Below are 25,318 nucleotides of genomic sequence, written 5' to 3' on the forward strand. Positions count from 1 at the left end.
CCAAGAAAAAAAATCCTGCAAATTTTCCCTTTTTTTTAAAAAAAAAAAAAAAAAACAAAAACAAAAACAACAAGCAATATGAAAAGACATCACATGCTAAGGCACGATCAAACCTGTGTACGCTCAATGATGCCAATACAGAAAAATAGTCGTTCGACCTGCTTTTTCTGTCTTCCCCAAAAATACCTGCAAATTTTTCTCAAGAAAACACCAAAGGGCAAACACAACTGGTTCCTAGATTGCATAAAATATAGCAAATAAAATGAGCAATCAAAACCTGAAGCCATAGGATTAGGAACTGAATCCTAGGCATGAACACCTGAATCTGCTAGGTGCGCCTGTTCCCCCTCATGAGGTAACTATTCTTCTCGACCCAAGCCTGCCTTCCAGAAGGTGATTGCTGGCAGGACTGCATCATACACTCCATCATGTTTTGCATCCAGATAGGAGGCTCACTAGAGTATTGTTCTTCTTTCATCTTCTGAGGCCTCCTAAACTGCTTGGGTTTGCTCTTATAGGTGCCACTGTGATTGGCTGGTACAAACCGCTGATGAGGCCGCTGATGCTGAGGAGTATGAGACCACGGGGCTTCATACTGATACCTTGGTGCCTGATGCCATGAAGTCCGATGTTGAGCCACAGGTCTAGTTCCATAATGGGCTTGTCTGGGCACTTCTTGCTTGGCTTTGGCTTTTTGTGCTTTCAGGAGAGAGCACTGAAGGCGAAAATGCCCACTGAGACCGCAGTGATGGCATATAGGAGGTCTTCTGATGGAATGAGGCTCCTTAGTGCCTAGAACATCACCATTGACCTTGTCCTTCCCTTTATCTTCAATAGTGGGAGGAGGCATTGAGACTGTAGGGTTCACAAACATAGTCTTTGAGGAAGATGGAGCATTAGTAGAGGGAGCTACATACCCGAGACCGGTTTTGTCAGTTGGGCTCTTCTAGATGGATAGCATACGAGTCAGCTTCTCATAGGTAACTCTTTCTAGCTGGAGCTGTGTCTCTAGTAGCTTTTCCTCGAGCTCTTGTACTTTGAGCAGCAATGAACTCTTCTCGGTTTGCAAACTGTTCAGATCATTCAAGTGCTGCTTTCGGCCTTCTCTCAGCTTCTCATACTCTATGTAGAGTGTCTTGTAGGCCTCCTTGAGCTCTTCCCCATTGTCACTATGCTCCGAGTAATACAAGTCTTCTTCCTCATGTAGGGCTACAAGGTCAGAAATTTCTCTGACTCTGGAGCTTCTTCTTCCGACTCATCACTAAGAGTCGCATTGTAAGCTTTTCCCTTGCCCTTTTTTAGATTCCCACAATCAGCCTGGATATGCCCAAAGCTTGAGCATTCAAAACATCAGGGACCTCTGGGATCTTTCTTCTCTTCTTCCTCAGGTTCAGCTTCTCTAGGAGATTTCGTCATTTTTTTCAGAAAACTTCTTCTTGAACCGATCATCTTTCATTAGTCTTCTAAAATTTTTTGGCTAACATAGCCACAACCTTATCTTCATCCTCAAAGTCATCTTCAGATGATGCTTCTACCTTCTTCTTGGAAGCCTTTAGAGCAATGGTCTTCAACTTCTTGACCGGAGGCAGGGACAGCTCATATGTTTGAAGAGATCCTACCAGCTCTTCAATCTTCATCTCCTCTAGATCTTTGCTTTCTTCAATGGTGGTTACTTTAATTCTGAAACGCTCAGGCAAAGATCTTAGAATTTTTTGGATGAGTTTTACATCCGAGATAGGTTTCCCCAGACTCACCATGGAGTTTCTAAGGTCACTAATCTTGGAGTAGAACTCTCCAAAGGTCTCTTCTTCCAACATCTTAATTTCTTCAAATCTTGAAATCAACATCTGAAGTTTGGCAGATTTAACGAGTTTTGTGCCTTCATATGTTGTTTCCAAGATTTGCCATGCTTTTTTGGCTAATTCGCAGTTTGAAATTTTGGCAAATTCAGATGGAGAAAGTGTTTGGCATAGAGCATGGAGGGCTTTATCATTGGAAACTCGGGCATTTTTCTGAGGGACTAGTTCGAGTGCTGCATCCTCTGGTTTAGTCCAACCAGTTTCAACAATACTCCAACAGTCAATAGATTTTAAAAAGAATCGCATCCGAGCTTTCCAATAGCCATAGTTCGAACCATCAAAGGCAGGAACAGAATTAAGAGTTTGAGACATAGTAGGAAATAGAAGTCAAAAATATATAACACTCAAGAATTTAATCTTCTCAAAGTGTACCAAGCTCTGATACCAATTGAAAATTGAAATTGACTTCAAATATAAAGTGTGTGTGCACAAGTGTCAACAAAAATTAAAGCACAAAGGAAAATAAATGACACACAGTTTTTTTTGACGAAGTGGAAACTCAATTAAGAGAAAAACCACTCCGGGGCAGCCAAACCTAGGAATTCCACTATTCAGAAGACAAAGCTAGATACAAGACAGTAACACTCACATAAACCCGATGCAGTGGTCGTATCTTGATCTCTGACTTGTAACCCAACACGAACGCTTCCCAACCAGGTTCTCCTACCTGAAGGGGTCTTCGATGGAATCCTTTATCTTAGAGCCGACCTCTAAGATAGACTTCGGTTGTAGCACGGCAACAGCACACTTGACAATGCTTTAGAGGGATTGAAGACTTCTCTAAGCTCTAATGGAATTCACTTCGAATTCCTGCAGTTCTCAATGCCCAGGGGCCTCTATTTATAGGCTGGGGTGCAAAATGGGCGTCAGGCAAAATATACCTAGGCGCCGTCCAGACGGTGGACATGGGACGTCCGGAAGGACAACTGTGCGACAAGATTTTCTGAAAATTTAGCAGAGAAATCTTTCATGTATAAAAACCTCGTCCGGACGGGATGGCTCAATCGTCCGAACGGTCGCACGTCCACTACAAGTAATTTCCATAACAGGCTTCGCGCGTCCGAACCATAGGGGAGGAGCGTCCGGACGGCTGAACTTCAACACGCAATTTCCATATCTAATGTACGTGCGTCTGGACCATGAGGGGCAGACGTCCGGATGGTTGAAGTTGAATCAGCAGTTTCCATATACGATGCACCAACGTCCGGACCAGGACTGTCAAACGTCCGGACGGTCAATTTTAAACTACGATTCTCGCCTTACGGAGACACGCATCGGGATGGGATACCACATCGTCCAGACGGTTGATTGATCTTCCCTTTCTTGAAACTTGGAAAGAATCAGATAACCGTTAGAGAACTAAGAGGCGTCCGGACGTGCTGCTGAAATGTCCGGTAGGATACAAGCTGGATTAGAACTTCTCGATACAGTGTAGGGGTCCGGACGGAAGGAGCATGTCATCCAAATGGATGATGTTGGACTGTCTGGCGTCCGGACGGGATGACACGTCGTCTGGACGGATGGAATAGTGGACAGAGAGGCGTCCGGATGGGATGGCTCGATCTTCCGGACGGTTGATAGGGAACTTGAATTTCTTCTGACTCGACATCACTCTGAAAAGTGGAATCCCTGTTTACAGCATCTTTACACATAAGTGATTTTTTCCAAACACAAAATAAGGCCAAAATACTAACAAAAGAGAGTTTAGAGTTCAATCAGCACAAAGATTTTCCTGTAGATAGAAAATTTAGATAGATTACTCAACTCATACAATGCGTGTGTGTGTGTGTGTGTGTGTGTGTGTGTGTGTGTGTGAAGACTTTTCCCAAAATGTATGACTTTCACTGATATGACAAAAAGCAACCAGATTTTCTAGACAAGAGAGAAAATCAGTGAAAGATTAGTCAAAAGTCAAACCTTATAAATTACTAGGGCCTAGCCACCCTCATCTAATACACTCCCCCTAAGATGCAACATCCAATTGTTTTACTTGTACCATGAAGGACAAGGTAAATATTTTACTTGCACCATGAAGGACAAGGCATATTGTAAATTTAGCACATAAGCAGTGAATATACATAGCGCAGAATTCATAAGAGTAACTGCTTGATTCTTTTGATGCTGCAACCTAGAGAAAATGCCAGAGTTTTTTTTTTTCTATGTTCAACTAGCATCTAGTCAATTTGGCCATCTTATCAAAAACCTCTCCTCTTATCCAGAATTTCTAGAAGCAAAAAGTCAGAGAAGGAAAGATGTACCTTTAAGGGAGTCTTGGATAGTGTACATTTTCATCGCATGAGGAAAGAAGCTATCCAACTTTTGCATATACAGGAAAACGCTTGGCAGATATAGTCATAAACTCTCAATCATATCTAAGCAAAGTAAATTAATGCATAAAGAACTGAGATATCAGGTAAAAACACAAGCAATATCTGACATGCCAAGAAAAGAAAAAATTTCCTGCAATTTCTCCCCAATATTTTTTTTTTTATTAAACAATATGCTATATGGAAATGACATCATATAACATGCAAGGCATGATCAAACCTGTGTAAGCTCGATGTTGCCAATACAGAAAAATAGTCGCTCGACCTGCTTTTTCTGTCTTCCCCAAATAGTACCTGCAATATTCTCTCAAGAGAAATCGAGGGCAAAAAGATGGTTCCCAGATTGCATAGTAACCACAGAATATATCAAGTAAGAATCAAGCAATCTAACTTGATGCCTTAGGATTGGGAACCAAATCCTAGGCATGAGTACCTTCACCAACAAGGTGAGTTTATTCCCCCTCATGGGGTGAACGTCTCCCCTCTTTCTGACCCAAGCCTGCCTTCCTATGGGTGGTTGTTGGCAAGACTTCATCTGTTGACCCATCCACTCCATCATGCTTTTCATCCAAATAGGTGTCTCCATCCAGTATTGATCATCTTCCACCTTCTACGGCCGTTTAAAATGCTTGGATTTGGTATTGGATTTGTCACTATGATTGGCAGGTACAAATCGCTGCTAAGGCGCTGATGCTATAATACCTGGTGCAGTGGGGCATGAGACCAAGGGGCTTGATATTGAGGAGCCTGATGCCTTGGTACTTGATTCCATGGAGCATGATACCATGGAGTCTACTACTGGGCTAGAGGTCTTGTGCCATAATTTGCTTGTCTATGTACTTCTTTCTTGACCTTTGCTTTTTGTGCTTTAAGAAGGGAACACTGGGGTCGAACATGCCCACTTAGACCACAGTGGTGGCATATAGGAGATTTTCTGATCTAAGGAGGCTTCTGAGTGCTCGAAACATCTCCGTTAATTTTGTCCTTCCCTTTATCTTCAACAGTGGGGGGAGGCTCTAGGACTGCAGGCTTGACAAAGATAATCATGGAAGTAGAGGGAGTATCAGAAGGAGGAACTACATACCCGAGACCAGTCTTGTCGATTGGGCTCTTCTAAACGGATAGCATGTGAGTTAGCTTTTCATCCGTGACTCTCTCTAATTGGAGCTAAGTCTCTAGTAGTTTCTCCTCTAGCTCTTGTATTTTGCTCAGCAATGAACTCTTCTCAATCTGTAAACTGTTCAGATCATGAATGTGCTGCTTGCGACCTTCCCTCAGCTTTTCAAACTCAATATAGAGAGTTTTATAAGCCTCCTTGAGTTCTTCCCCATCATCACTATGCTCCAAGTAAAAATCTTCTTCTTCGACATGTGGAGCCACAAAGGCTAGAAATTTCTCTTGCTCAAGAGCTTCTTCTTTTTCGAACTCAACACTGAGAGTCGCGTTATAAGCCTTCCCCTTACCTTGCTTGAGATTCCCACAATCGGCTCGGATATGCCCAAACCCTGAGCATTCATAACATCTAGGGCCCCTAGGATGTTTCTTCTCGTCTTCCTCAGGTTTAGCTTCTCTGGGGACCTTCTTCATTTTTTCGGAAAACTTCTTTTTAAAGCACTCATTTCTCATTAATCTTTCAAAAAATTTGGCCAGCATGGCCACAGCTTTTTCTTCATCCTCAGAGTCATCTCCAGATGAGACTTCGACCTTCCTCTTGGAAGCTTTCAGAGCAATGGTTTTCAGCTTCTTTACTGGGGGCAAGGACAGCTCATAAGTTTGAAAAGATCCCACCAACTCTTCAATCTTCATTTCTTCTACATCTTTGCTTTCCTAAATTGTAGTTACCTTGATCCTGAAACGCTCAGGCAAAGATCTTAGAATTTTACGGATGAGTTTTACATCCGAGACGGTTTTCCCAAGACTTACCATTTGGTTTCTTAGGACACTCATCTTGGAGTAAAACTCTCCAAATGTCTCATGCTCCAACATCTTAATTTCTTTAAATTTGAAAATCAACATTTCAAGTTTGGCAGATTTAACAAGTTTAGTACTTTCATATGTTGTTTCCAGAATTTGCCACGCTTCTTTAGAGGACTCACTATTTGAAATTCTTGCGAATTCAGATGGTGAGAGTGCTTGACAAAGAGAATGGAGGGCTTTATCATTGGAAAGTCACGCATTTTCTCAGTGATTAGTTCAAGTGTTGCATCTGCTAGCTTAGTCTGACCAGTTTCAACAATACTTCAACAGTCAACGGATTTTAAAAAGAACTGCATACGAGCTTTCCAAGCTCTGATACCAATTGAAAAATTAAATTGACTTCTAATAAAAATGTGTGTGTGTGTGTGTGTGTGTGTGTGTGTGTGTGTGTGTGTGTGTGTGTGTGTGTGTGTGTGTGTGTGTGTGTGTGTGTGTGTGTGTGTGTGTGTGTGTGTGTGTGTGTGTGTGAGTGTGTGTGTGTGTGTGTGTGTGTGCGTGCGCACAAAGTGTTAACAAAATAATATCAATACGGAATTTAAACAACACAAGAATTTTGTTAACGAAGTGGAAACTCAATATGACAAAAACCACTTCGGAGCAACCAAACCCAGGATATCCATTATTCAGAAAACAAGACTAGTTACAAAGTAATAGCACTCACATACCCCTGATGCAGTGGTCGTACCTTGCACTATAACGTGTAGCCTAACACGAACGTCTCCCAACTAGGTCTCTTACCTGAAGAGGTCTTCAATGGAATCCTTTATCTTAGGGCCAACCCCTAAGATAGACTTCAGATCAGCGCAGCAACAGCACACACATCAACGGCTTCAGAGAGACTAACTCAGCTCAATAACCTTACAATATAACTCTCTAAGCACTAAGGAATTCAATACCAAATCCTTGTTGTTCTCAAGCCTAGGGACCTCTATTTATAGGCTGTAGGTTCAACTAAGCGTTTGGCTCGATAAAACCTAGGCGCCGTCCAGACAGTAGTCATAGGGAGTCCTAATAGACAACTGTGCAATCGACTTTCTGAAAATTTCACTAAAATTCTTTCCTGATTTGAGCCGCATTCGGACAGTGTTGCCCTGTCGTTATGACGGTCGCACTTCCACTGCAAGTAATTTTCATATCAAGGCTTCGCCTGTCCGGACCAAGGGAATAGTCATCCGGGCAGTTGATCTGATGCACGCAATTTCCATATTTGATGCTCGCACGTTCAGACAATAAGGACTGACGTCTGGACATCTAGATTTTGAATGCGATACTTGCCTTATGGATGAGCGCGTCCGGACGGGATTCCACATCGTCCGGACTGTTGTAGCGAACTTTCCATATCTATTTTTTGGAAAGAAATCTGGTAGCTAGTTGAACACTGAGTGTCATCCGGACGTACTGTTGAAACGTCCGGACGGATGCAACCTGGAACAGTTCGAAGCTTATCAACACAAAGGAAGGTCCAGACGGAAAGTTCTTGTCGTTCAGACGGATGATGCTTTGGACAATAGGGCGTGTGACGACTTGTTTTTTTTTTTTGTACAAAACATTTATAAAACGTTAACGAGTCATCACAGTGGCACGACAACATGTCGCTCAGCCAACACGTACACGCACCATACCATGTACTTGATATTCAGAGTATTATCTAGAAGCAGAGTAATTGTAATATAACAACCATAACGGAAAGCACATCTAAAAATAACTAGTGGTCCATACAAAAGAGCCATATATCTGTCTAACAGTTTAAAGTTTACATTTACCCATTGATACAAAAGAATGGCTACACAAAAGAATATGTGACACCTACGTCACTAGCCATATACAAAATACCCCAAAAGAGTGAACTCCATAGTCCAACTCAATACGACTGTCGCGGAGTGCTTCAATCGTAGTATCCCAAATACGCAGCTACAGGGTCTTCCTCAAAGTCAGGTGTACCTGCAGTCACAGGAACTACATCTATACGATTGTGGGGGTTTGCCACATCCGTATAGGTGGAATTATGAGCCCACCATCTTAGCATAAATAAATACACTAAGACCTCAGAGGTATACTATTCACTGAGTTTTCACAAAGAACCACTTTTCTCTTCTAGTCGTGCGTACACTATAACAGCTACCAACTTTATAAACTTTTGTCTGAAAAACCCCCATAGCTGATATAGCAAACACCGACTAATAGAAAACATTTAAACATACTGGGCAGCTAATATTATTCGTAGGAGATTCGTTATAAAAAACAATGGCATTTAAATCATGCAACCATCCGATACCAATATACATAAGTTCTTTTTCTATCGAGACTCTTATGCATACTAATACGTCTAGCAAAATTACAATATACTTATCATGAAAACATCACACAATTTAAACAATGCTATGCATGCTCATGATAGTCTTTTTGTTCATTATGAGCCTCACGCTCTCTTCGTTATTATGAGCCTCACGCTCTCTTCGTTATTATGAGCCTCACGCTCTCTTCTTTATTATGAGCCTCACGCTCTCTTCGTTATTATGAGCCTCACGCTCTCTTCTTTATTATGAGCCTCACGCTCTCTTCCATTATTATGTGTTCATGCTTTATGCTTTACAATTCAAACTTTATACTCCTATTCTTTGCAAATCATGCTTTCTAACTCTATAATCCTATTCTTTGCAAATCATGCTTTCTTCAAATACCATGAACCAATCAACATGAAATTTCATCATTCTACTTTGCATAATTAAATCCCAACTGCAACACACTTCAAATCAATTCAAAACCTTTCATTCATGCATCATTTCATAACATCATTGATATTTCAACATAATTGAAACTACTTAAAACATTTAAAGCATACATGTTAACATATCGTCGGTTCAGTAGAAAATCATCTATCATTTGCATTTCTATAAAATACGAAAAATATCTTTTCTCAGTGAGTAGAATACTCACCTTGACTGCTTGCACACCAACCTAACAAGTCCTAGGCTCACTCCCCCAAAGTGCCGCTAAACACAACATATTGCACCCATTTAGTTTCCATCCAATAATTACTCTATCTCATGAATCGTTTAAGGACTATTTTACTCGACAGTTGCCTAAACTCATACTTAACAGTATTCCTAGGCTTATAAATAAAACCCCAATTTTATACAAGTTGCTACATTAAAAACTAACCCCATGAATATTTATTCTTACAAAACCCATGGTTAATGTGAGATTAATCATCACTATCACCCACAATTTACCCACAAATTAATAATCCAATTTTTAAATAATTAAAAACTTCAAGTTAATCTAATCCATCAAATTAGGGCTTTCCAAACTTAACCCCAATAACAATATTTTAAACACAATCACATTTACTAAAAGTTAATCTCTTAAAATCCCACAATTATCAAATACCCAAAAATTAAGGCTTAAAGAAAAACTTACCCAAATTCACCAAACTCCAACCTAAAGTTTGGGTAGCCTCAAGTAAGCTCCAATAAGCTCAAATACCTAAAGAATATAGAGGATTAAACTCATATTTAGGATTTTACCCAAAAATCACGAAATCATGAGTTTAGTGTTTTACCTTAAAACAATCAGTAAGAACGTAGATCCGAATGCAAGGATCACGTTTCCGAAAACGGATTGAAGATTCGACCGTTGGATCTTCGTAGATCACAATTTTTCTCTTCTTGTGGGACTAAGGGCTCACTCCTTTCTTTCCCCTTCTTTTTCGTCACTGCCCAGTGCCCAGAAGAAATGAGCTGCCTCATTCCTTTTCTTCATTAAGTGAGGCGCATGTGCGCCTCACATTACTTCTTTTTCTCTTATATATATATATATATATATGTATATAACAAAGAGGCAGCGCCTCTTTGGTTGAAGGCGCACTGTGCGCCTTCAACATTTAAAATGGTGAGGCGCACTGTGCGCCTCATCATTTTACTTTCTTTTTTTTTTCTAACTTCTTTTCTTTTTATTTACTTTTTAATTATTTTTATTTCTTATCTATTTTGAAATTTCTAATTCTTTTAGACTTTAAGAATATTCTCTTGCATTTTATTTTCTGGGTTACCAATTACAAATCTATAGAATCAATTCGTTTTATTTTAACACACCAAATAGACTTGTTTTTATTTTTATCCTAATAAATCCATTAAATATTTTCTAGGACATTACAGGGCGTCTGGACGGTATATCACGTCGTCCGGACTGTTGAGAGAAATGATATATATTGAATCACACAAATACTGTACATGAGAGGCCTATATATATAGGCTAGTACATGAAAGACATATACACAACATAGCCCATATGGGACAGTACAATATAGAAGAATATAATCTAACACCCCCCCCCCCTCAAACTCAAGGTGGAGTGCAAGAGACCATCTTGAGGTTGGACACAAGATCGCGGAACCGCCCTGGAGGATGAGACTTTGTGAAGAGGTCCGCGAACTGATCATGAGACGTGACAGAATGAAGTTGTAGAGAGCCCTGAAGAAGATGATGACGGACAAAGTGACAATCAATATCAATATGTTTGGTCCGTTCATGAAAAACATCATTATGGGCAATCTGAATAGCACTTCTATTGTCACAGTAGACAGGAGTAGCTGAAGAAAAAGTGACACCCATATCTTGTAATAGCCATCGCAACCAAAGGAGCTCCGAGGTGGTGTCAGCTAAAGCACGATAATCTGCCTCAGTGCTAGAGCGAGCAACAACAGACTGCTTCTTACTGCGCCAAGAAATAAGAGAGGTGCCAAGTAGGAAACAATAACTGGTGGTGGAGCGACGATCTGTAGGATCACCTGCCCAATCCGCATCAGTATAAGCATACAACTCAAGAGGAGACAGAGAGGAGAAGTGGAGCCCATGAAATAATGTCCCCTTGAGGTAGCGAAGGATGCGAAGGACAGCAGAGAAATGAGTAGAACGGGGAGCAGCCATAAACTGACTCACCTGATGGACAGCATATGAGATATCAGGCCTAGTAACAGTAAGATAGACAAGGCTACCAACCAAATGCCGATAGAGAGAGGGATCACAGAGAGGCTCGCCATCCTGTAGATTAAGGCGGACATTGAGCTCAGTCGGTGTGTCGACGATCTTACAGTCTGTGAGATTGGCCCGTGAAAGCAGAACAGATATATACGTAGCCTATGTCAAATATAAACCATCAGAAGAAGAAGAAATCTCAAGGCCAAGAAAATAGCTGAGAGTGCCAAGATCCTTCATCTCAAAATGCTGACTGAGGAACTGCTTGAGCTCCAGAATACCAAGAGAATCATCGCTAGTGATAATCATGTCATCAACATATAACAACAGAAGAATGATGCCTCGATCTGTGCGACGAATAAACAAGGCAGAGTCATACGAGCTGATGGAGTAGCCAAGACCAGAGACAGTGGCGCTAAATTTAGCAAACCATGCCCGTGGAGCTTGCTTTAGTCCATAGAGAGCCCGACGAAGACGACATACCTTGTTCGGAGGAGAAGAGAGGCCAGGAGGTGGCTGCATATAGACTTCCTCACTGAAATCGCCATTAAGGAAGGCATTTTTGACATCCATTTGAGAAAGTGACCAATGTCGAGAGGCAGCAACAGCCAATAGAGCACGTACAGAAGAAAGGCGAGCAACAGGAGCAAAGGTCTCCTTATAATCCACATTCCACACCATACTCCTGAGTAAAACCTTTGGCCACAAGACGAGCCTTGTATCTGTCAACAGTACCATCAGAACAAGTCTTGATTTTGTAGACCCACTTACACCCAACAACAGACTTCCCTCGAGGCAAGTCAACCAAATCCCATGTATGGTTCTTGTGTAATGCATCAAGTTCCTCTTTCATCGCGTCCTGCCAAAGAGGGTTAGTGGAAGCCTCACGATAGGAATAAGGTTCATGTAAGGCAGCTAAGGCATGAAAAAAATGAAAGTCCTGGAGATGAGATGGAAGAGACTTTACCCGAGTGGATCGGCGAAGAGCAGGTGGGGAGGCAGGAGCCGGAGCCTCGGATGGAACAGAATCTGGGGACTCAAGCGTAGCGTCATCATGAGCATTGGAAGACTGCGGCTCAAGTGAGAAAGACACGGGGAAAATATCACCAGAGGTAGAGGGAGAGAGAGGCGTCTATAGAAGTGTGGTAAAGGGAGGGAAAGAGGGCATGCAAAATTTCCCCACTTCGTGAAATAACTTATGCTCCCAGAAGACCACATTTCTAGAGATGCGAAGGCGGTGTGACACGGGATCATAACACCGATAACCCTTTTGTTCTACCCCATACCCAAGAAAGCAACATAATCGAGAACGAGGCTCGAGTTTGGTACGTTTATGAGATTGGAGCAAAACAAAACAGGCAGAACCAAAAACACGAAGTTGATGGTAAGTGGGAGAAGAGCCAAACAACCGGTCGTGAGGGGTACAATGTGCAAGAAGAGGTGTAGGCAACCTGTTGATAGTGTAGACAGCTGTGAGAGTGGCTTCACCCCAAAAAGGAGTAGGAACCAAAGAGGAAAGAAGAAGAGCACGAACAGTGTCTAGAATGTGCCGAAGTTTATGTTCAGCTCTTCCGTTTTGCTGTGAGGTGCCTGGACAAGACAAGTGAGGAACAGTGCCATAGTGTTTTAAAATATTTTGAAAAGCCTGTTGAGTATATTCTAAGGCATTATCAAAACGAAAAGCTTTAATGTGTTTAGAAAACTGAGTCTCAACCATTTTTGCAAAATTGCGATAGATATCCAATAATTCAGAACGTGATTTCATTAAAAACACCCAGTTGTAACGTGAAAAATCATCAACAAAAATCACAAAATAGCGTGAGCCACTCATACTAGGAACAGGGGAAGGCCCCCAAACATCAGAATGAATTAAATCAAAAGAAGCAGATGCAAAAGACTCACTATTATTAAAAGGCAAAGTTGGTTGTTTCCCAAGTTGACAAGAAATACAATCAAAAGACTTATTGGAAACTGAACCTAATAAACCCTTAGAAGCCAAAACCTGTACCCGAGACACAGATGCATGACCAAGACGCGAATGCCAAAGAGCAAGAGATGGTGGCGATGAAGCGGCAGCAACAGAGACACCAGGGATGGAAAGGTGTAAGGAGGAAAGCTCAAACAGTCGCCCAATTCTACGCCCGGTCCCAAGTGTCTGGCCCGTCCGAGGATCCTGCACATACACACCAGAGGAGTCAAAAACAAGTCTATAACCCAATTCACACAATTGCCCAACAGATAAGAGATTAAAGGATAATTTAGGCACATGAAAGACATCAGGAACAGAAAGGAAAGGTGTATGAACAGTGCCTAAGGATTGAACAGTCATAGAAGAGCCATCAGCTGTGTGAATTAAAGATGTATGTGGTGGAGCGACAGAAGTGGTAAATGAAGAGGCATATGGCGTCATATTGTTGCAGCAGGCGGAGTCAAAAAGCCAAGAGGAAGATTTACCTCGCAAAACGGAGAGGACAGAGGAAGATGCATTACCAAAACGAGCGAGGACCTGGTTGATAATTGCCTCAAAGTCAGCTGGAGATAAGGTGAGAGTAGATCCGGTAGTCTCCAGAGGGAGCAACTGGGGCAGCCGAAGAAGAAGCACTCTCAGTAGTGGTAACAGCTGCAGCAGGTGTAGAAGATTTGGCCTTGCGCCAACATTTGTCAATGGTATGCCCACGACGGCGACAATAGCGACAAAAAGGATTGTCACGATTCTTGGAGGGTCCACGAACAGACCTGTCAGAGTGCTCGGTCTGAGGAGATGGAGCAGCTAATACTGGATGAGTATGCGGAGTGTGCTGAGAGCGCAAAGTAGACAATCTGGTCTCCTCTCGAACAAGCTCACAGACAGCCTGGTCTAAAGTGGGAAGAGGAGAGCGATGCAAAAGTTGCCCACGAACAGGCTCAAAATCATCCCGCAGAGCCATCAAAAACTGATAGAGACGATGCTGGTCCCTGCGGGCAGCATACATCTGAGCATCAGTAGGGTCCCTCCAAGCAGGATCAGAAAGAGCCAATTGATCCCATAAGAACTGCATGTGAGCAAAAAAAATCCGTAATAGTTTGATCTGATTCTTGCTTCAGACGATAGAGATCAAGAATAATCTGGTACTCGCGAGAACCATCAATCGATGAGTAGCGAGAAGCAAGCATATTCCAAGCACCCTGAGCATCATCAAAACTGCCAAATAAAGCCGCAATAGAGGGAATTGTGGTGTCACGAAACCACGTAAGAATCTGATGATGTTTGTTGTCCCAATCAATAAGACGAGTGTGGAAAGCATCATCAGTTTCGGCATCGACTTTAGTAGGCTTGGGGATATCCCCAGTCACATAAAGCCAGAGCTTGCGGCCTTTAAGAAAGCTCCTCATAGATTGGGACCAAACAATGTAGTTGGTGCCATCCAATTTAGCATGAATATGAGTAAGAATCTCGTTTTGTGCCATCTGGAGATGCCAAATGCAGAAATAGACCAGAAAAATGAAATTAGAACGAGAAAATAAGTAGAAAACACTTGGTCAGCCGATGCAGTGGTCAAAGTCAACGGTCAAACCAATGCTGACGTGGCAGTGGCTGACGTGGCACTAGGGCTGACGTGTCACTGCAGAAGGTTGGCGCGTGGATGACACGCGCGAGGTGTGGCGGCGCGTGGGCGCATGAACCAGCAGGCTACAATCTTCTAGCGGCGCGTGGCGGCGCGTCCACCGTCTGATTTGGACAAAATTGGTGTCTTTGAGCAGCTAGGCGGCTGATCTATGGATCTGTACTGAAATTGGAGCGATCGAACGGCTGGATCGTCTGGCGGCGGAGCAGCAGCAGAGTCTGGCGGCGGCAGAATCTTCAGGCGGCGCGTGGAGGAGCGTGAATGCTTTGATCGGGCTGTTCTTTACGGCTCTGGCACGGTGGTCTCCCAAGGTTTCGATTGGTATATAAACCAAGTCGAAACAAGGACTAGAAGACAGAGAACCAAGGAAGACAGAGCGATGAGATACGGCGAAAGCAACGGCGGCGCCGGAAAATTGCTGGGAAGAGGCCGGAAGAAAGAAAAGAAAAAAAAATTAAATAAATTGGTGATTCAGAACCTGTGCTCTGATACCATGTTGAGAGAAAGGATATATATTGAATCACACAAATACTGTACATGAGAGGCCTATATATATAGGCTAGTACATGAAAGACATATACACAACATAGCCCATATGGGACAGTACAATATAGAAGAATATAATCTAACACGGACGGCTGCTAAGGATCCGATTTTTCTGACTTGTAAACTGTGCGGAATCTTCTAGAGGCACTCTGAATAACGGAATCCCTGTTAAAAAGCATCTTTACAAAGAAGTGATTTTGTAACGACCCGCTTTTTACAAAAAAGCGTAAGTAATTATATCTGGATAATTACGTATCGTTAACCTTTCAGAGTTGATAAAATCTAGCAGCGGAAAAATACGAATATCTTTTTTTTTAAAACATTACCGATAGGGACAATTCCCCTACGATATATTCAGAGCTTTAACTGACATCTTCTAGAAAATACATTAAAAGTCTTTACGCTAATTACGAACATGAAACTTATTAATTACAAGTAAATGTCTAGACATATTACAAGCAAATAGTACAAACATCTATGAGTACAAAGTACTATAATCCTAACTACACAGCCTTAAATCTCTTATGCTAGCAGTTAATCCATTCCATAATCTTCAGTACCTGCGCAAACATCTATGAGAAGGTGGTTACCGCCACAATCCCATAGTTTCATAAGTGAGCTAACTGTCATTCAACAACATCATGATTTATGCGTTATTTTAAGGAACAGATATGACATAATGATGTGGTGATAGTTTTTCATGCAAAGTTTAACAGTTTATATAGTGATTACACTCCTCTCTTGTAAGGGCACGCCCCCCCGTTTAGCGTCTTTCTAGAGGCCGTTCCCTCCTCTCCATTACATTTTAATTAACTTGTTTTCGCACTATCGGAGACCTCCCTCCTCTAGTACTTTGAAAGCCGTTCCAATCAATATGATTATTATTGTTTCCGGTTCAACTCTATCATGAACCTTTGGGAGACGTTGCGCCCAATATTAATAGGTTGATTATTAACAGTATGCAATAATCAGTCACACGCATCCAATTAAAATAAAACATAAACACAACATTACTGAAATCCAGTGCTACCCTCAGTAAGTATAAAAATACTTACAGCCCTTTTGTGCTGTCTCAATTCATCATTTGCATCAAATACATCCACATGTGCATACTAGGTCAATATCATTACTTCTAGGAACTCATGCCTAAACATGAATTCCAAAGTCACATACATACATAAATGGAAGCGATCATCATGACTAGAATTCAACATGTAAATTTTCAAACGTTAATACCTTAATCCATATTTCCATAAAATACTAAAACTCCAAACAAGACCTAATCCTTTCTAGGGAGTATCAATCCAATTATCAAACTAATTAACAAAACATATTAACTCTAACAATTATCATATATTAAAGAACTCATAATAAAACATCATGCTCAATTTCTACAATCAATTTTATATTAAAGTAAACTAATATTTTTATCATATTTTTAATTTAGTTATTGAGACTACATAATTATTAAAATCTTCATTAACTCCCAAACATTATCTAGACATCGAAGCGTCATATTAATTAATAATGTCAAATATTTCATATTGGTAATATTCTTTTGTATTTTAAAATACTAATTTTCATAAGGATCATTTTATCAATACTTATATAATTATATCACAATTATGTATTTTTCCATTTGTATAAATATTATAATAATATTTCTTTAATAGACGTACTAATCAATATTAGTAATTATTATTTTTACATATCTTGGTTCTTTATTAAATTAGGTAAAACAGCAATATATATATTAAATATATATAAAAGCATAGCATGACATATATGTATATAAATATCGATTACTATGGCATTTGATATATATATATATATATATATATATATATATAGTATCTTAATATATGAATATATTTATATGTACTGAATATATATATATATATATATATAGACTTATATGAATATAAAAAATAAGAGGGTTCGGGTCTCACAATTTCGGAGTCACTATGGGTTTCGAGTTCGCGGGTTCCGGTGATGAGTTGCTATTGGGCTTGGACTGCTGGACTGAGTTACTGATCTGATGGGCCGAGTCCATAGTTCAGGCTTATGGATCGGTTTTGGGCTATTGAGGCAGGCTGGACCGGGCTCGGGTCATGGGTTGTATGGGTCCACGGGTCATTCTATTCAGCCCACACCTGCTCCTTCTCTCTATTCATTCTATCCACCGACACTCTTCTCTGCTTACTCTCTCTCTCTCTCTCTCTCTTTCTCTAGGTTCACAGGGTTGCACAACAGGTGGTTCCGGTTGGTTTGGTGATCTTCGGCCAAGCTGGTTCACGAGTTGGTGAGGGCCGATCATGGCCTACCGGTATGGGTTTCTGGGTCACACGTTGCTGAGTCTCGGTGGTCAGCTGGGCTGGAATGGGTTGTTGCTTCTGGTCCCGAGTTCGTGCTTGCCGAAGTCTGGTTTGCATGGTGCATGGTTCTCGGTTTTCTACTGGTTCAGGTTGCTGAGATGGGGCTGGGTCGGTTACACTCGCTAAGGTTCGGATGTATGGGTTCATGTACGTTCTTGATTGGGTTCGTGCTGGCTGGGGGTCAAGACCGCATGGCTACAGGTTCGGCAGTGTTGATGGGTCATGGTTTCTGGGACTACAAGCTTCTCGGCATCGACGGTTCGAGCTCCTGATCGGTTTCTAAGCTGCTGGGTTCCAGTCCATGGATCAATCTAGTTCGCACCATTTCTGGGTCTGTTTCTGCCGGAGGGGTTCGGGGTCACGCACGGTTTAGTGGGTTTCGGGTCACGCTGGGTTCGGCAGGTTCGTGCTCGATGGTCACGGCTGCAGGGGTTGTTGTGGTCTGCCGAGGGTTGGGCTTCATGCTGGGCAGCTGGGTCTCATGGTTTCAGTTCGGGGCTGGCTCACAGTTGGAGGACACGGGTTGGGTCAAGATTGCATGGTTGGTCTGGGTTCTTGGCTATGGGTCTCTCGGGTCTCTCCCTTTCTCTATCTCTCAGCATCTCACCTTTCTCTCAATCTCTTGCTGTCTCACATCTCTCCCTCTCTTAGTCTTACTCTCCCTTCTCACTATTAGTTTCTCTTTTCTCTTATCTCACATTCTGTTTCTAGAAGAAGAATTGAAAGGAAAGGAGATAGGGAGAAGGAAAGGGTCCGAGTTTCTTTCTCTGATGGTCTCTCTCTCTGTCGGTTTTAAAAGGAGAAGAAAGAAGGAGTAAAGAAAGATTAAAAAGAATAGTGAGAGAAGTGCGCCATTATGTCCACAAAGTAGAGATGAACTGTATTATGGCTGTAGCTGTCTGAGTGGAGACAGGCTTGACTCGCTTGTTTAAACACAGAGAAGGACAATCATGCTGAAGAAAGTATATTAAAACCAGAGTGGAAAACTAAGTGGGAGATTGGAATAACGTGCGGCTGCTGAATTCATTTTAAAATGCTAATGGAAGAGGATGACTGATTATTGAATTGTCCTTTGGATTAAAAAAATGAGGGCATGCGAGAGTGATGAGTGCAGGAGTTAGCTGATGAAGCGTGAGGGTAATGAGTGTGGGAGCTGGAGAGCAGGCTGGAGAGTTTATAATAAACAGAGTGGAGGACGAGTGAGCTGAAAAGATGAGTTTTAAAATGCCTTTAGAGGAATAAAGCGTGAGGGATGCCACATGGAGACCGCTAATAATTTAACACTCAGTTCTTTTTAATACAATCTGTCTTATTATTAATACTGTTCTAAATCCGTTTTGAGTCTAGTTCGTTTCATAAATAAATATATTTTATTATGAATAATAATACAATTATTATTATTACATTAAATAATAAATTGTCAAAATCATATTTGCATAATTAAGAAATAAGGATAATTAATCTAATGATTAATTATCAGTCTATTTTATTAACTCAAAAATTCTTATGAAATAATTATCAGTTTTATTAAACACAGCTTTTCAAATGATTTGAAAATATTTATAAAACAACTAAAAATAATTATTTTTATTCTTTAACGTATTTAAAATATGTTTTAAAAACTGGGGTGTTACATCCTTCCCCCCTTAAAAGAATTTCGTCCCCGAAATTCGTAAACTATGCTTTGCATAAAGTTTACATTATGGAAAAATTTAGATTCCTAAATTTTAAGTCTAGTGATGCAGATTTTATAAGAAGCATCTAATTTATTAAACAAGAAAAATAAACAAGTACTCAACACCGTATGACAAATTAAGCTGAGGTGTAAGTCGTAGAAAAGAAAAAATTTATTTCTCATTATCGGAAAATTTCTTGTACAACAATTCTCTTTTGTGATGATGTTTTCTGATAATCTTGGTGGAAGGCTTGCCAAATAGAAACATGGAAACCAGAAAGAAGAGGAAGGCGAGGCAAGCAATTAGGAAAGGATATGAGTGTGGTTCTCATATCTTAGTGCTCTCTCTCTTCTGTCACAGGTTGCCATCACCGGATTGAAGATAAATGTGAGGAGCGTCCGGGTTGACAAGACGGAAGAGAAGGTCTTGCATGATCAAGGATAATCTTGCTTCCGGATAGTATGATCAAGAATAGTCTTGCTTCGTTGTTTGTGAATCTGGTGGTGATGCTGCATATTTCTATCTTTAGGCTTTGAAATTGGTTATGGAACTGCATCATCTCTTTCAAGCAGCGATGATGCGTTCGGCTTAGAAGAAAGATTTGGCTCTTCAAAATATGAAGGGTTGAGAGCTGAAAGGTGTGCTTTGCATGAGGGAAGACGAGTGTATTTATAGAGGAAATTTGAGAGGCAACGGTGCAAGTGGTGCCGACAGCGTATCGTGATACGCTCTCTCCTTTTCTCGGAATGCTCATCCAGCTCTGCACGGTGCGAAAAGTGCGGCGAGAAATCCGGAAAAGCTATTAGGTGAATTCGAAATTCGAGAAGGTGAAAAGGGTGAAAGCCGAAAAAGAAAGAGAGCTCGTGATTCGAGAGCTGTCTACTAGTGTAGTGGCAGCTGCGCTCAAAATGACGTTGATTAGACTGCGTCTCGTTCACTGATTAAGTTCTCTTTTCTTCCTTCGGATCTTTCGAATAACCGCTTCATTTCTATCTTTTCTCCTTCAGGTTCTTTGAGGAGTATCATCATTTCCTTAGTTTTTCCAAAAATGGCTTCCTCATCTTCTCAAAATAATTTTGATCTAAATACTGCGCCTGTAGTACCAGAGATTTGGCGTCCATTGTTCCTATCTCAGAGAGGTCCTCTTCTGACTAATGACTCTGCGATGCTGAGTGATGCAGTAGCTGCATCCGTAGCTCAAGGCATCATGACTCCTCGAGATGAAAAGTTGTTGGCAGATAGGACCGATGTCCAAGCCATCAATGACTCTTTAGCATTCAGTATTCAGGGTGCTTCTTCGGTTTCCAATATGGCTCGCCGTCTGCAAGCTCGAGGGAACGAAATTCAAGCATTGAAAGCTCAAAATTTGACTTTGCAGCGAATGTATATGGACTTTAGGCGAAGGAATCGGGTTCTACAGCAAGAAAATAGAAAGCTGAAGAAGGTGGTAAATTCCTATGCAAATGATTTGGGAAAGAGGTATGCTGACTTGGAGCAGAACACCAATCGTCTTCAAGGACAACACCAGGATCTCTTGCGTGCAGTCCAAAATCTTAGGGTTTTCCGCCCTGAGGCTTAGCCAGGTATTCTATTTGATCTAGCAAATTTTTATTTACAAAAATAAATAACTAACTGCAGTATTATGAAATACCTGCAGGTATGAGCATACCAGTATTCTCTGGGAATGGTGCAGAAAAGGTCCTGTTTGCAAGTTTATGGTTTCTTTGAATCAAAAGTAGTTCATCTTGTAAGACAATAATTATTTTCTACATACTGTCCTTATCATCTACTATGTCTGTAATCCTTTGAACTATGATCTTCTTTCTTATTCCTGCATAATTACTATCATCCTCAAATTGCAATAGTTTAAAACCCTAACATTACTCCAATTTAGTTATGCAGTCAATCAATACTCAGATCTGCTAATTATAAACTTATCTGCCAAGCAAGGATATCTAAGAATCACAAAATCAAAATTTTATTTAACTTAAGTTCTAGAAAGACCTCGAATATATATAAACTTCTCCAAAGTTCGTCAGATGCATAGGGAAGATAATCTCTCCAAAAATCATCAAATCTTTTGATCAAATCAGTTATATCAATTCACTTAAGCTTTAGAAAACCTCAACAATTTATCAATCCCTAAATTTCTAACTTTCTCCAGAGTTTATCAAATGCATAAAAAGACAATATCTCCAAGTGTCATCAAATTATTTAATCAATTCCTTTCCCTATAGATCATCGAATATATATATTCCGATAAATTAGAAATCTATAATTTATGCCCCTATCTCCAAAAGATATCATATACAAGATGACAGATATTTGTTAATCATAACATATCTAAATGACATACTTATATATCCTCAAAATTCACATGATCCATCGATCTACTAATTATATACCTATCTTCAAAAGGTACCATAGATGCTCGTAATACAACAAGCCATGAATCATTAATCCTTAAGATTTATCTTTTCCTTACTCTCTACGGTTAATCAGGTGTACCTCAAAATCTCAATATATGTTCTTTTGATTCCAAGGTTAACCTTATCATGATCATAGGACAACTATCAAACTTAAGTACATCAATAAAGTGCTATATCAATCTATCAACTTAATATTCATAAATCTGTAAAGATATCAAGTATCAAGATTATGCAAGTTATATCTCCAAAGAGCATTTCAAGATTATGTCTCACAATAATACTAAGTATTATTCAGTCTAATTATAAGATCAATTATACTTCCATACCTCAAATCTTCCGTTTATCATAGGCATGCTGCCGCCTAATGCCCAAAACCAAGAATCTTATCATCATGATGCTGAGATCATGATTATGGTAAAATCCTTCTGTACTTAAAACATCCAAATTGTTAACATCAAATAAGGCATATCTATTCGACTCTACACTAGACAAATAATGATTCAAACATTTATCGATAGCTTTAAAGTATTCACACTTAGTATTATAAAGCTACTGATAACTTAGAGATCATACACAAAAACTAAGTAAATAAATTTAAAGGTATGATCGATTTATCGAAGGTAGTGTGGTGTACTATTTTATCAAGGATAGGTAGCATATACAAACATACATCGTCCAATATCTATAGAGGAATAAGTCATCATGCTACACAAGTCCTAACTGTACGCAGTGGTTAATAATATTATTCTTACGCATATTCATAGTACATTCTTTATTTGGCATGCAATTTTTAATAGATCATATCAATATGTTTCCTAAGTTGCATAGCTATGTAAACATATAGTCATAGGAACCATATAATGCATACATTCATACAAGCATAAAAATCCTAACCATTAATGATAGTTACTATTCTCTTACGTTGCTTAACTTCATACAAAAGCTTTTAAGGAGTTTATAAAAAGTTCAATTTTCCTATAGCTCTTGTGTTAATCCTAGACTCCTAAGGTCAAGTCTGATAGCCTTAGATACCATACTGTAACTTACCTAAGTTATAGTATGACTCTGAATGTTCACTAGGCCACAGAGCAAACCGCTCTGATACCATACTGTAACGACCCGCTTTTTACAAAAAAGCGTAAGTAATTATATCTGGATAATTACGTATCGTTAACCTTTCAGAGTTGATAAAATCTAGCAGCGGAAAAATACGAATATCTTTTTTTTTTAAACATTACCGATAGGGACAATTCCCCTACGATATATTCAGAGCTTTAACTGACATCTTCTAGAAAATACATTAAAAGTCTTTACGCTAATTACGAACATGAAACTTATTAATTACAAGTAAATGTCTAGACATATTACAAGCAAATAGTACAAACATCTATGAGTACAAAGTACTATAATCCTAACTACACAGCCTTAAATCTCTTATGCTAGCAGTTAATCCATTCCATAATCTTCAGTACCTGCGCAAACATCTATGAGAAGGTGGTTACCGCCACAATCACATAGTTTCATAAGTGAGCTAACTGTCATTCAACAACATCATGATTTATGCGTTATTTTAAGGAACAGATATGACATAATGATGTGGTGATAGTTTTTCATGCAAAGTTTAACAGTTTATATAGTGATTACACTCCTCTCTTGTAAGGGCACGCCCCCCCGTTTAGCGTCTTTCTAGAGGCCGTTCCCTCCTCTCCATTACATTTTAATTAACTTGTTTTCGCACTATCGGAGACCTCCCTCCTCTAGTACTTTGAAAGCCGTTCCAATCAATATGATTATTATTGTTTCCGGTTCAACTCTATCATGAACCTTTGGGAGACGTTGCGCCCAATATTAATAGGTTGATTATTAACAGTATGCAATAATCAGTCACACGCATCCAATTAAAATAAAACATAAACACAACATTACTGAAATCCAGTGCTACCCTCAGTAAGTATAAAAATACTTACAGCCCTTTTGTGCTGTCTCAATTCATCATTTGCATCAAATACATCCACATGTGCATACTAGGTCAATATCATTACTTCTAGGAACTCATGCCTAAACATGAATTCCAAAGTCACATACATACATAAATGGAAGCGATCATCATGACTAGAATTCAACATGTAAATTTTCAAACGTTAATACCTTAATCCATATTTCCATAAAATACTAAAACTCCAAACAAGACCTAATCCTTTCTAGGGAGTATCAATCCAATTATCAAACTAATTAACAAAACATATTAACTCTAACAATTATCATATATTAAAGATCTCATAATAAAACATCATGCTCAATTTCTACAATCAATTTTATATTAAAGTAAACTAATATTTTTATCATATTTTTAATTTAGTTATTGAGACTACATAATTATTAAAATCTTCATTAACTCCCTAACATTATCTAGACATCGAAGCGTCATATTAATTAATAATGTCAAATATTTCATATTGGTAATATTCTTTTGTATTTTAAAATACTAATTTTCATAAGGATCATTTTATCAATACTTATATAATTATATCACAATTATGTATTTTTCCATTTGTATAAATATTATAATAATATTTCTTTAATAGACGTACTAATCAATATTAGTAATTATTATTTTTAACATATCTTGGTTCTTTATTAAATTAGGTAAAACAGCAATATATATATTAAATATATATAAAAGCATAGCATGACATATATGTATATAAATATCGATTACTATGGCATTTGATATATATATATATATATATATATATATATATATATAGTATCTTAATATATGAATATATTTATATGTACTGAATATATATATATATATATATATATATATATATATATATATATATATATATATATATATATATATATATATATATATATATATATATATATATATATACTTATATGAATATAAAAAATAAGAGGGTTCGGGTCTCACAATTTCGGAGTCACTATGGGTTTCGAGTTCGCGGGTTCCGGTGATGAGTTGCTGTTGGGCTTGGACTGCTGGACTAAGTTACTGATCTGATGGGCCGAGTCCATAGTTCAGGCTTATGGATCGGTTTTGGGCTATTGAGGCAGGCTGGACCGGGCTCGGGTCATGGGTTGTATGGGTCCACGGGTCATTCTATTCAGCCCACACCTGCTCCTTCTCTCTATTTATTCTATCCACCGACACTCTTCTCTGCTTACTCTCTCTCTCTCTCTCTCTTTCTCTAGGTTCACAGGGTTGCACAACAGGTGGTTCCGGTTGGTTTGGTGATCTTCGGCCAAGCTGGTTCACGAGTTGGTGAGGGCCGATCATGGCCTACCGGTATGGGTTTCTGGGTCACACGTTGCTGAGTCTCGGTGGTCAGCTGGGCTGGAATGGGTTGTTGCTTCTAGTCCCGAGTTCGTGCTTGCCGAAGTCTGGTTTGCATGGTGCATGGTTCTCGGTTTTCTGCTGGTTCAGGTTGCCGAGATGGGGCTGGGTCGGTTACACTCGCTAAGGTTCGGATGTATGGGTTCATGTACGTTCTTGATTGGGTTCGTGCTGGCTGGGGGTCAAG

At 39.7% G+C, this 25,318-nt stretch overlaps 1 protein-coding gene and 3 long non-coding RNA genes across 5 annotated transcripts; all 4 read right to left on the reverse strand.

The window, feature by feature from the left end:
* Positions 1 to 7,857: 7,857 nt before the first annotated feature.
* Positions 7,858 to 9,146, reverse strand: LOC133862882 (uncharacterized). Its single transcript, XR_009899330.1, has 2 exons — positions 9,101 to 9,146; positions 7,858 to 8,125 (listed from the first exon to the last, which is right to left on the reverse strand). It is a non-coding gene; the product is annotated as an uncharacterized LOC133862882 (long non-coding RNA).
* A 3,984-nt stretch (positions 9,147 to 13,130) lies between these two features.
* Positions 13,131 to 18,710, reverse strand: LOC133872656 (uncharacterized). Of its 2 annotated transcripts, none has more exons than XR_009901064.1 (2): positions 17,240 to 18,710; positions 13,131 to 13,312 (listed from the first exon to the last, which is right to left on the reverse strand). XR_009901064.1 is itself a non-coding variant. In XM_062310237.1 (2 exons), the coding sequence occupies exon 1, from the start codon at positions 14,175 to 14,177 to the stop codon at positions 13,668 to 13,670; it is 510 nt and encodes a 169-aa protein (XP_062166221.1). In that variant the 5' UTR covers positions 14,178 to 14,778; the 3' UTR covers positions 13,131 to 13,312; positions 13,630 to 13,667. The 2 variants fall into 2 exon arrangements, 1 of the variants encoding a protein (XP_062166221.1); XM_062310237.1 differs by lacking the exon at positions 17,240 to 18,710 and adding an exon at positions 13,630 to 14,778.
* Positions 15,658 to 17,010, reverse strand: LOC133872666 (uncharacterized). The gene is made up of 2 exons (XR_009901065.1): positions 16,346 to 17,010; positions 15,658 to 15,862 (listed from the first exon to the last, which is right to left on the reverse strand). It is a non-coding gene; the product is annotated as an uncharacterized LOC133872666 (long non-coding RNA).
* Positions 18,711 to 22,977: 4,267 nt separating the features above from the next.
* Positions 22,978 to 24,403, reverse strand: LOC133872674 (uncharacterized). Its single transcript, XR_009901066.1, has 2 exons — positions 23,738 to 24,403; positions 22,978 to 23,254 (listed from the first exon to the last, which is right to left on the reverse strand). It is a non-coding gene; the product is annotated as an uncharacterized LOC133872674 (long non-coding RNA).
* Between the last annotated feature and the right edge of the window lie 915 nt (positions 24,404 to 25,318).

The sequence above is a fragment of the Alnus glutinosa genome, chromosome 1, assembly GCF_958979055.1.
Source record: "Alnus glutinosa chromosome 1, dhAlnGlut1.1, whole genome shotgun sequence".
NCBI lineage: Eukaryota > Viridiplantae > Streptophyta > Magnoliopsida > Fagales > Betulaceae > Alnus > Alnus glutinosa.